This window comes from Curcuma longa, chromosome 11, assembly GCF_044706935.1.
Source record: "Curcuma longa cultivar G26 ecotype Majalengka, Jawa Barat chromosome 11, ITB_CL_G26_1.1, whole genome shotgun sequence".
NCBI lineage: Eukaryota > Viridiplantae > Streptophyta > Magnoliopsida > Zingiberales > Zingiberaceae > Curcuma > Curcuma longa.
This window is the reverse complement of record NC_133871.1, coordinates 4,242,636-4,254,744: the sequence shown is the minus strand read 5'-3', so window position 1 is coordinate 4,254,744 and position 12,109 is coordinate 4,242,636. Positions and strand designations below refer to the sequence as shown.

Genomic DNA, 12,109 nt, shown 5'->3' with positions numbered 1-12,109 from the left:
CGTGGTGAGGTGCGATGGACAACTGCCCCATTAGATCGAGTCAATCTTATGTAGTCCGGAAATATAACTGAGTTGATGATGATGGAATAGAATAATAGAAGAGGACAAGAGTTTGAATCTCGACGAAGTTTAAATAATATTCTTCTTCGTCGTAGTTAACTGTAATTTTTCAATTTACCTCCTCACAAATTAACCGATCATGTGAGGTCGCTGGGACGACGAATTTCACCTTTTACAACAGAAAAGAATCAGAGCTTGACATGTGCATGCATGGAGAGAATGGATCCCATCGTCGTTTACAGGGGCATGAACTAATCAAGAAAGGTAGGCTTATAGTTAGTTGCTTGTGAATTTATTAAAATTAATGACTGCTAGGGTTTGCGAATTATTAGAGAGAAAGTCGTACCAAAAAAGTTACCACTTTAATTATTTTTTTCTGACTTGAGACAAAGCACGTCAAAATTAGTGTTAATTAAGCCGCATGAATTAAGACAGAGGTATAAACCGGGGCAATCCTATACTTGTATCATATGACTTTATGAGTTTGGGTTGTCTCTAACTCTACCTAAACAGGAACAGGTAAATCTGACAAGTTGGATCGAGATAGTTCGACCCATAAGCTCTAGGCAACTCAAGTTGTGTCTGGCTTAGCATAAAATGGAACCTAACATATAATCTAGAATTGTATTAATTAGTCCACCTTACCCATAATCATTTTTATAAAATATTAAATAAATATAGAGCCAATGGGTTTTGGGTGTGCTCATATGAGCCTAACTCGAGTCCAATCAAATCATATTTGATATCACGTGTACATGATCCATATACAATCTAATATTCCATTAGGATTTGAGATAAAAAGCTCTATAACTTCTAAACTTAATGGTATGATCATCTAGTCTCTCTACCCTTTCTCTTTTATTGTTTTTTTTTTAATGTTTCATAATACTTATGATGATTTAAACATTGAAGATGTCTAGCCGGGATAACTACTGACGCCGATACATGTCGATCTATACGAATCAAACCAATCATGTGATAAAACTTCTTCATCAATGTCCAATAAGATAGTAAATTTTCTAAACCCTAAACCCTAAATTTCCACTTAATACTTTAAATATTAATTTTGTGCATATTATATAATTATAATATAAATAATATTAAATTATAGAGCCGACGTTTATGACTAAGATTTAATTCGTTACATCGTTGACTTTTCAGCACGTGGTTCGATTGAGGCTATCTTCTTAATTTGACTAGTTAAACCCATGCACAATCCTCAACGCCAACACTCATGATTAATTTATTAGGCATGAACGTCCAGGAGCCGAGAATATAGATAAAATCCGACAAAAATAAATCCATTATCATATTCTACTAATTTTAGATTTAGTAAATAAAATAAAATCTAAATTCCAATTCCTCGGGAACGACTATTCCACTAGCCAATTAATTGTCTCGAAGAGTTACGTCCGGGAACAACACTGCAGCAAAAGTGATAATGCCGCAGTCAAGTTGATAACGTTGACCCGAGCAATTTTTTTTTCATCGGCGCAGAAGTGGAGTTAAATATCGAACGATTTTTAAAGTTAACCTCGTAATGAGATGAAGAGAGTAAATAACTATACCAAATAATCTCCTATGTGAGAGGGCGTAAATCTCAAGAAAATAAATTTTACAGGCATCCATATTGAACTTGTCCTACCATTCAAATATTAATTCAGTTATGCCTCCAATGTCAACTCTGTTACTTAAATAACAACTCATTACTCGTGTCCTCGGAGACGTCCCGGAACAAGTCACGAAGCAGCGTAATGTGGCTGGCAGTTGTCCATCAACCAAGCCATCACCACCTTAATCTCTATACCCTTCATTGGAGGGCTGCCGCAAAGTTAATCAGTGCACACCACGATTCCTATAAATAGGGGCTCGCTTCCTTAGCTTCCACCTTGCCACCCATTGGCTCAGAGAAGCAATAATGGCTCCTTGTGGGAGATCAACAATGGCGGCGTTAGCTTCCGTAGCTGTTTATTCCTGCATGGTTCTCTGCCTGATGAGCGCTGCAGTAGCAGCTCAGCTCAGAGTGAGCTTTTACTCCCAAACCTGCCCTACCACCGAAACCCTCATCAGGCAAACCTTCAATGACGCTGTCCAGCAGACTGACGACATCGGCGCTGACCTTCTCCGGATGCATTTCCACGACTGCTTTGTCAGAGTCAGTATATCGATTGCATATCGATCGAAGCTTCGTAACGTTGCCGTGTCTGAATGTTACTTAAGTTTCTGATCGTATTCAATTGACGGAGCAGGGCTGCGATGGATCGGTTCTCATCGCTTCTGCGAACGGGAACACGGCGGAGAAGGACGCCGAGATAAACCAAACCATCGAGGAAGAAGCATTCCAAGTCGTCGATAATGCAAAGGCCAGACTGGAAGCTGCCTGCCCCGGCGTCGTCTCCTGCGCGGACATTATCGCTTTCATTGCCCGAGACAGCGTTGCACACGTAAGTATATATAATTAAAGCATTTGCTAGCTCGAACAATCTATTGATGTTTAAATGTATATATATTTTGGAGAGTAAAGGATTAATGTAATGTAATGTGCGATTGCAGTATGGAGGACCTTTCTACGATGTTCCTGCTGGAAGAAGAGACGGGAGAATTTCGAGGGCAAGCGAGAGCATGTCGGAGCTCCCTACTCCCGATCTCCGACTCGGTCAACTCACTGAAGTCTTCGCCGGGAAAGGGTTGACCCAATCCGAGATGATCACCCTCTCAGGTATTGATTAGTCGCTAATAATTGTATGATTTAATTTGAAGAATTAATATTAAATTGTTTGAGTAAGTAATTTTGTATATGTTTGGTCAGGAACCCACACCATTGGCGTCGCTCACTGCCCTGCCTTCATCAGCAGGCTGTATAACTTCAGCAGCAGCTCCGGAGTCGACCCGACGCTGGACCCGGCGTACGCGGCTCAGCTGCAGCAGCAATGCCCGACGGCGGAGAGCAACACCGAGGTGCCGATGGACCCGCCGAGCGAGCTCGGGTTCGACAACAGCTACTACCAGGGCATCTTGAGGCGCAGGGGGCTGTTCACGTCGGACCAGACGCTGGTGTCGGAGCCGGAGGCAGCGGCGGAGGTGACCCTGTTCGCGCTCAACTCAGCCGTGTTCCAGAGTAGATTTTCGGCGGCGATTGTGAGGATGGGCAGCATCGACGTGCTGACCGGGACCGACGGAGAGATACGCACCAACTGCAGAGTGCCCAACTCAATCGAATAGGGGTTATCTTTCTTTATATGAATAAAAATGCAAAGGCCCGGGGTGTGGCTCCGGTGTGGTACGGTAATATAATATTTAAAAGACTAAATAAAAAGATTAAGTTCACTAATATGGATTTGGATGAGCTATGCTCTAAATTCTACCTCAATTTTTTTAGTATAGAATATTCGACCACAATTTAAAATCGGTGATTCACAAAATCTCATTCTTAACCAAAATTTTAACCTTCAAAGATTACGATTTACGATTTAGCACTGTCAACGATTCACGACAATTTAAAATTATTATTTATATTTTACTTTTTTAAAAATATTTAAAATTTATAAATTTGCAAAAAAAAAAAAAGTAAAAAAGTCATGTATTTATTTAAATTATCTATTTATCTATTTAAGGTATAAAAGAATCAAAATTATTTCCTTGGATATTAAAATCTTCTACTTATTCTTTGAAAAATATATATATTTTTTATTATTTTTATAACTTTTATTTAATTATCTACTAGTCTTTGAGTTTTTCAAAAATCAGGAGGCAAAGTAAACGAAGAATAAAATTATACTAATTCTGGATCGGACCCATTGATCCGAATCAACAGATAACTAATCCATTGATCCAATTCTGATTCCGGGCCACATCCAGTTGGGACGGGCCGAAACCCGGTCTGGGAACAGATCTAGCATAGCTTGGACGACAGCTGTCTCCATTATCTTCATATGAATAAAAATGTGATAGTCATGATTGTGCATCGGGGCAAAGGCGGATAATGGACTAGTCCATAAAGAACTTAAACACCAAACAACGGCTTAAAAAGATTGCATGACTTAGTTCTCAATCTTCCATAACAAAGCATTTAGTATTGACAAACTGGTGCACCTAAAAGGAACCTAAGTTTGAAGAAATAATACATCTAAAATCATGTTTTTTAATCCTGGATTAAAATCTCGATCCGTTTCTTTTGATACAAATGAAACATCTCATTCCACTAATAGTCTGGCACCAGCATAAGTGGTTCCCACTGGAACACCGTTTGAAGATATCGCACAGGACGTTCTGCTAGCAGATCGGTAGCAACATAAATGGTTCTGACTGAAACATCATTTGAAGGCATCGTGCGGGACTGACGACGCCTCCGGAAGTATCGCCCCGAGCCCGATGATGCCTCCGAAAGTGTCGCCCGGGCCCAATAAGGCTCGATGACACCTCTGAAAATGTCGCTCAAACCCAATGATGCCTCTGGAAATATCGTCCGAGCCGCATGTGCTCACAGTCACACAAAACAACATGGAACAGAATAGGCGACGGAACAATGAACATAAAACCTGTAATAAACTTTAATTTTTAATAAATAACTTAGATTAATAATTTTAATAATTTCTAACTACAATTCAAAAAATTTAAATAGACTTAGCTCTGAAAATAATTTTTAATAAATAACTGAGCTCTGAAAATGATGGATCCGAGCCTGCAGTTGGGAATGATCTGAATATGTGGCTGGAGGCCAGTGGGGGATCTAAAGGTGGTGGAAAGATATTGAGTATGAGTTATTTAAGCAGAATCCATAGAGTTGTTGGTTCATCTTCTACCACCTCCCCAGCCGTCACGTCACAGATCCATAATTTGACTGAAGAGGTTATCCACATGAAAGGGTTATTAATGCAACGAGATGAAGAAATGAGACAAAGAGATCAAGAAATTAATGAATTGCAAAGACAACAAAATCTGATCTTGCAACATCTTTAGTTGCAATCCGCTCCTCGTGATGACGACGACGATGACGATGATGGTGGTGGTTCCTCATAAGTTTTTTTTGTGTATGAATTTTTTACAATCATTATTTTTAATATTTATCATTTTATTAGAGCTACAAGTTATTAATTTATAGATTTTTTAGTAATATTATTAATTTCTTTTTAAACATGTTTTTTTGAAAAAAAATTAAAAAGAAAGATGTAATTAAGTCTTTACATATTTATTTTATAGGTTTTAGTTTTAGTTTTATTTTTAAGAATAATACTTTCTCTTTTTTTATTTTCTTATATAGGACACGAAAAGATATTGACGGAGAAGGAAGCAGAGTGGAGAGCAAAAAAGAGTACGATGATTCTATTGTATCTTTTCCTCGTCCTCATACTTCTTTACATCACTTATATGTATGAATTTGGATTTATATGACTGGATGTTCATATGGATGTTGTGGATTCATCATGGATGTTGGCTTGGACTTATAGACATGGATGTTGATATTATGGATCATTGTATATGTATGTTGATATTATGGATCTTTCATCATTTGAATTTTGTATATTATGGATGTTGATATTGAAATGAATGTTGTTATTGATATAGATCTTTGTGTAAATGTGTAGTGTTGATTTGATATGGATGTTGACAGGTTATATGTATTTTATGAATGAATCCGATTGAATCGATATTTCATTACATATACGAGATAATCAACGAATAAGTAGAATAGGGAAAAAAATAATTTTACGACGAAAATAAAATTTGTCACAAATCAACGACGAATTCTACAACGAAAATAATTTTATCGCAAATCTATTGTAACTTACTGTTTATCGATATTTTGCGATAAAAAAGATTTTCGTCGTAAAATTCGTCACCAATGATTCGTCGCCGATCAGCGATGAATTCGACGATCAAAATCATTTTTTGTTGCTAAATTCTCCGACGAAATGCAAAATTTTCGTCGCAAAGTTTGGCGACGACTTTATAACAACGAATTATTTTCGTTGCAAAAGAATTTGCGATGATTTTTTAAAAAAATTCATCGCTAACGACGGATTTTCTTGTAGTGACACCTGATAGAGAGAAATCCAAGGAACACATTTTCTTTGTAACTGTTTGTTACTATGTCTCAGTCCGCGTAAGACTTACACGTACTTTGGCTTGAGCTCTCGAATCCTCAACTAATTCTGGACCACCCAACAGACGAGGCACTCAAACTGAAGTGCCTAATTAAATGCTCCCGGATGGCCGGATCCATAGGTACGTACTCTAGTAGTTTGGCAAGTCAGGAGGTTGGATCAGATCGGTAGATTGGACATACGGCAAGTCAGAAAGTCAGACCAGCTAGGCTATATTAGTTCGGCAGCTCGGTCAAATGTGACCCAAATAAATGGTGACTCGGCAAGATAACTGGGTTAGCTCGGGGTGGGGTTGCATTGGCACATCACCTTGAGCAGGTCAAACGCTGACAGTATCATGTTCGGAGCCACATAGTGCCCGACGTTAGAACTAGTGCTCAGAAATATATTCGGAGTCACAGTGCTAGACTTCAAATTAAGTCTAGTAGGCTCAGAGGCAAATAATAATCGATTAGTGCTCAAGAAAGGACAAGGTAAGCAATATATAGGTAATACATACATACAATTAATGACGAATGTTATCCATAATATATATATATATATATATATATATATATAGGATTTTTCTCTGCTGCGCGCCTCCTCCTCCGCGCCTCCTCCGCGACGCTGACGTGGATCAACATTTCTCGCTTTCGCTTCGCTTTTCTCGCTTCGCTGCGCTGGCTACGTGACTGCGAAAATAAATTCCCGCCTTTCCCCCAAAACCTTTCCCAAAATCGCGCGCCCGATTGCTCACTCCGCCCGATCAAAGGTGATCTGCCGCCGGCCGATCTGTGACTCCTTCGCCTTCGTCGCCGCGGGAAGACGCCGCCTCCTTCCGGCCGATCTGTGCCTTCGCCTTCGTCGCCGACCTTCCTCCTTCGATCCGTCTGTGCCGCCGGCCGACCTTCGCTCGATTCGTCCGCTGGCGCCCGACCTTCGCCGGATCCGTCCGCCGTCCACATCCTTCGCTCGATTCGTCGCCGCCGCCCGACCTTCGCCCGATCTGTGCCGCTGCCCCCGCATCATTCGGCTTCGTCAAAACGGCGCCCTGCATCCTTCGGCTTCGTCAAGACGTTTCACTATCATTCCACCGTATATTTCTTTTAATAGCTTTATTAGTAATATTTTATACCGTTTGATTCTTATGAGATACTTACAATGAATTTAGAAAGAATATGCAATTGGTCCGTATTTATACTAGAGTTCCAATTGTATAGGAACAATGATCAATTTTATCGCGAATTGATTGTATGGGAACATGATTTGTATTATTTGATTGATGGATCCAACAACAAATTTTAATGATTTGAATAAGGGAGTGGTCTTATTCAAAACGGCTTGTGATCTTAAACCAATTTTGTGCTTCAATATAATTACCCGGACTAAGCGCTATAGCTTTCTAATTGTTGCCTGCTTGATCGGACCAAGCCTCTATATGTCTATTATGGATCTGTACCCATTGAGATTGATAAACCCTTCGGATTTTATTAACTAAAGAGATACGACTTTGAGCAAAGGTTAGCTTGGCTTGAATCATGAATTCCCAAGGGATTCCAATAATTTTTGGTATACCCTTTGTGCAAACCTTCAACTCTCCTTTTAAGTCGTTTTGGAAGTCTTTTTAGTAATCATCTTAATTGGTAAGAGAAGATTTCTATACGAACTTTCTCTATCTCTTGAAAGAGAGATTTTATAGTGGCATTTTAGTGATTCTTATGAGATAGGCTAATCCCTATCAGTCATACAAGTGTGGTATCAAATGTGTGATCAACACTAATACCATGAATATGAATTTGAAAGGAAAATTTGTTGGATAATTTATGAACTTATTATTATCTTTCATGTTCATTTCCCAATATATTTTCACTGTTTTATTTTCTTATCTTGTTTAGGTCTATTTGACTTAGAATATTTTTATTACTATATGGTAATATGCAGAGTTTGAGTTTATCTGAATTTGTCATTCCCCAACAATGGAAGCAAATGATGGTAATGATCATCTATATATCCCCCAAGTTACAGATGATCGAAAGCCAAAAATTGGGATGGAATTTACATCACTAGAGGAGGCATTTTCATGTTATAACCAATATGCGCGAGAAGCTGGATTTAGTGCAAGGATAAATAGTAGCAAGAAAAATAAGATGACAAATGAAATTATTTGGAAAACATTTGTATGTTTTAAACAAGGACATACTGATGATAAGCGGAATAAACAGAGAAAAGATGATACAAGAGAAAGAGTACGTGGTGAGGTCAGAACTGGATGTAAGGCAATGATTTCAGTTGTAAAAAAACAAACTGGATCTAATTGGGTTGTTGCTACTTTCGTGGATAGTCATAATCATCCACTCTCAACTCCTTCAAAGGTGCATTTATTACGCTCACATCGTCATGTTTCAACAGCAAAAAAAACATTGACTCAACAATTTTCAGAGGCCAATGTCCCAACTTGTCAACAAATGCGGTTATTGGAGATAGAGTATGGAGGGCCTGAGCTAGTAGGGTGCACAGAAAAAGATATTAGAAACTATGAGAGAGACCTAAGGGAAGAAGAAAAAGGTATTGATGCTGAAACACTAATTGAGCTATTTGCATCTGAAAAGGAGAAGAAAGAGTACGAGCTATTTGTATTGATGCTGAAATTGAGGAGAAGAATTCTGGTTTTTTCTATGAATATGAGACTGATTCAGATAACAAATTTAGTAGGTGTTTTTGGGCAGATCATGTATCAAGGAGGGCATATAGTGTATTTGGTGATGTTGTTGTATTTGATACAACATATAACACCAATAAATATGGATTGATTTTTGCACCATTTGTAGGAGTAAATCATCATCATCAAACAACTGTATTTGGTTGCGGTTTTTTAAGTGATGAGAAAGCTGAGTCTTTTGTTTGGCTGCTTAACAAGTTTATTGAAGCCATGCCTAATGGTGCACCTAAAGTTATTATAACAGATCAGGATCCTGCTATGACGAAGGCAATTGCACAAGTTTTACCTCAGACACTGCATCGATATTGTTTGTGGCACATAATGAGTAAATTCCCAGAGAAATTAGGCCCTTTGACTTTCCATGACAACTATCAAAACATAAATAATGTAATTAAAAAGTCCACAACACCGGATGAATTTGAGAATTCATGGCATGAGGTAATCAAGTCTGCTAACTTGGAGAAAAATGATTGGTTGTCTTTGATGTACGAATTGCGACAAAAGTGGGTGCCGGCATATTTTAACCATGTCTTTTGTGCTGGAATGTCAAGTAGTCAAAGATCTGAAAGCTCAAATGCATTTTTCAAGAGGTATATATCAAATAAGAACTCATTGATGGATTTTATCACCCGTTTCAATAGGGCCTTAAGACACCAAAGACACAATGAGTTAATTGCCGACCATATTGATATGAACGAGCATCCCAGAACTAAGACAATCTGGCCCATGGAAACTCAAATGGTTAAGTTGTATACAAGAAAAAAATGGTTAGAGTTTCAAAGTGAAATGAGTGAGAGTCATGGTTATTATGTGAAACAATTATCTATAGGAGTTGATTGTACAGTTTACCATGTGATGAAATTTGAAAGTCATTCTTCTTCCAAACCAAGGGTTCTCACGCATGACAATCAGAAAGATTACATTTCCTGTAGTTGTAAGAAATTTGAGTTTGATGGTATTCCGTGCAGGCATATGTTAGCTTATTTCCGTATCAACCAAGTGTTTCATTTGTCTGATAAATATATACTTAAACGGTGGACACAAGATGCAAAGGTTGGAGTAATATATGATTTGGAGGCGCCAAATTGCAGTGATGATCCAGAAAGATATTTGATGTTAAGGCATTCGAAGTTGTCCTATAAAGCGTCATTATTAATTGATGATGCATCCTTGACTGATGAGGGGACAAATTTCTTGGATGAACAATTCGATTGTATATACAAAAAAATTCAAGCGATAAATATTAGTAAAAAAGGCAATGATGGTAGTCAAAGGAATAAATCTACACAGGGAACTCCTGTTATTATTGACCCTTCTTTAGTTAGAACAAAAGGATGCGGCAAAAGATTGAAATCAGCCAAAGAACAGTCAACATCAAAGTCCCGATTATGTCATGGATGTGGGCATCGAGGTGTGTCACATGACAAGCGAAACTGCCCACTTTTACAAGGGTATGTGTTGATTAATTTTACATTGATATGATAAATTTATTATTAAATATTGTACATTTAACGATGATGTGTGTTGATTGGCAGATCCAGTGTAGAAACTTATCATAATAGCAATGATGACACATACGAAGAAGATTTGCCATCTATGGCCGGTACTAACAAAGTTTAATTTTATAAAATTATAGTGGTTAATTGATTTAGAAATTGAAGTTAATAATTGATATTTTTGTTGCAGGTTCTAACAACATGTAGAAGAAAATATTTTTGTTGCTACTTTGATGAGCAGGAAGTTGTCCATCAAATTCAAGTAAGTTATATCAGAAATTTGTATCCTATGAAGAAATTTTTTATTTAAATACATGACTCAGGTTATATTTTCTCTTATCTAATGTATAGGATATTCTCTGAAGTTGCTGGAATTCAGATTTTGCAAAGTTTGTTGAGGATCAATTCATCCTTTTTGCATCTTTATCTGGAGTGGTGGATGTTAGAGCTAATTGTTATTGCTTTGCTTGAAGTGAGAAATGTATTTTAACACTGTTGAACCGTTGTAATGATTGACAGAATGTTAAACATTTGTATTGCATTGAAGAATTGGATATTCATATCGAACTGGTCTTGTGGACTCTATGTTATGAAATATAATTTGTGTTGATATGTGTAGCAGTTATGCCATCTCATGAACTGTTGTGATATTTGATCTTTTTGCCATCTCCATGAACTTTTGTGATATTTGATGTTTTTGCCATCTCCATGAACTGTTGTGATATTTTATGTTTTTGTCATCTCTATTTTGAGTAAATCTTGATAACTTAAGTAGGAGATTAGAGTTGTAGTTGTGTTTGTGATTCAGATATTGCAAGTTGTAATGCATTCAGATATTGACTTGTTGTGTTTGGGATTCAGATATTGTAGTTGTGTTTCAGATTCAGATTAGAGTAGTATTTGACTGAACTGATATTGAGTCGACTGTACTTGACTGAACTGATATTGAGTCGACTGGATTTTAGTCGACTGTGAATTTAGTCGACTGACCAGTCGATTAAGATTAGTCCACTAATCTGACACCACTGACGTTGTACGTATTTAGCCAGCCATGCCATTTTCGGTATTTGTCGACATTTTATGGTACAGCCATTTTCGGTACTAGCCATTTTCGGTACTCTTATTTAGTCGACTGACATTTAAGTCGAGTCGTTTTCACTGATTAGTCGACTAATCTGACATACCAGTCGACTGAAGTTATTTCAGAAACAAACACAAGATAATCGACTCGACTGGATGTCCACATTAGTCGACTGGAAGCGAACAGAATGTAAATTGACTCGACTAGAGTTAAATTCCAGTCGACTGTGATAGGATTAGTCCACCGATCTGACAGACCAGTCCACTGACGTTGTACGTATTTAGCCAGCCATTTTCGGTACTTGCCTAGCCATTTTCGGTATTTGTCTGACATTTTATGGTATTTAGCCAGCCATTTTCGGTACTTGGCTAGCCATTTTCGGTACTTGACTAGCTATTTTCATAAACAAGAGATCATTTTCGGTAGTTAGCTGACCTTTTTTGGTACTTAGCCGATCTTTTTTGGTACTTAGCCGATCAATTTTCGGTACTTAACAGACCATTTTTGGTACTTAGCCATTTTAGTACTTAACCGATCATTTTTGGTACAAAGGCGACCATTTTTGGTACTTCTCTAGGCATTTTCGGTATTTGGACTAGCCATTTTCAGTACTTGGCCAGCCATTTTCATAAACAAGATACCATTTTCAGTACTTAGCCGACCATTTTTG

At 37.8% G+C, this 12,109-nt stretch overlaps 2 protein-coding genes across 2 annotated transcripts; both read left to right on the top strand.

Moving 5' to 3' along the window:
• The first annotated feature begins 1,969 nt into the window (after nt 1–1,969).
• LOC141841411 (peroxidase 5-like) lies at nt 1,970–3,282 on the top strand. Its single transcript, XM_074729584.1, has 4 exons — nt 1,970–2,215; nt 2,310–2,504; nt 2,614–2,779; nt 2,870–3,282. Exons 1-4 carry the CDS (start codon nt 1,979–1,981, stop codon nt 3,280–3,282), a joined length of 1,011 nt encoding a protein of 336 aa, XP_074585685.1. The 5' UTR covers nt 1,970–1,978.
• A 4,729-nt stretch (nt 3,283–8,011) lies between these two features.
• On the top strand, nt 8,012–10,957 carry LOC141841478 (protein FAR1-RELATED SEQUENCE 5-like). Its single transcript, XM_074729652.1, has 5 exons — nt 8,012–8,750; nt 8,795–10,313; nt 10,398–10,465; nt 10,549–10,620; nt 10,710–10,957. Exons 1-4 carry the CDS (start codon nt 8,120–8,122, stop codon nt 10,563–10,565), a joined length of 2,235 nt encoding a protein of 744 aa, XP_074585753.1. The 5' UTR covers nt 8,012–8,119; the 3' UTR covers nt 10,566–10,620; nt 10,710–10,957.
• Nucleotides 10,958–12,109: the final 1,152 nt, after the last annotated feature.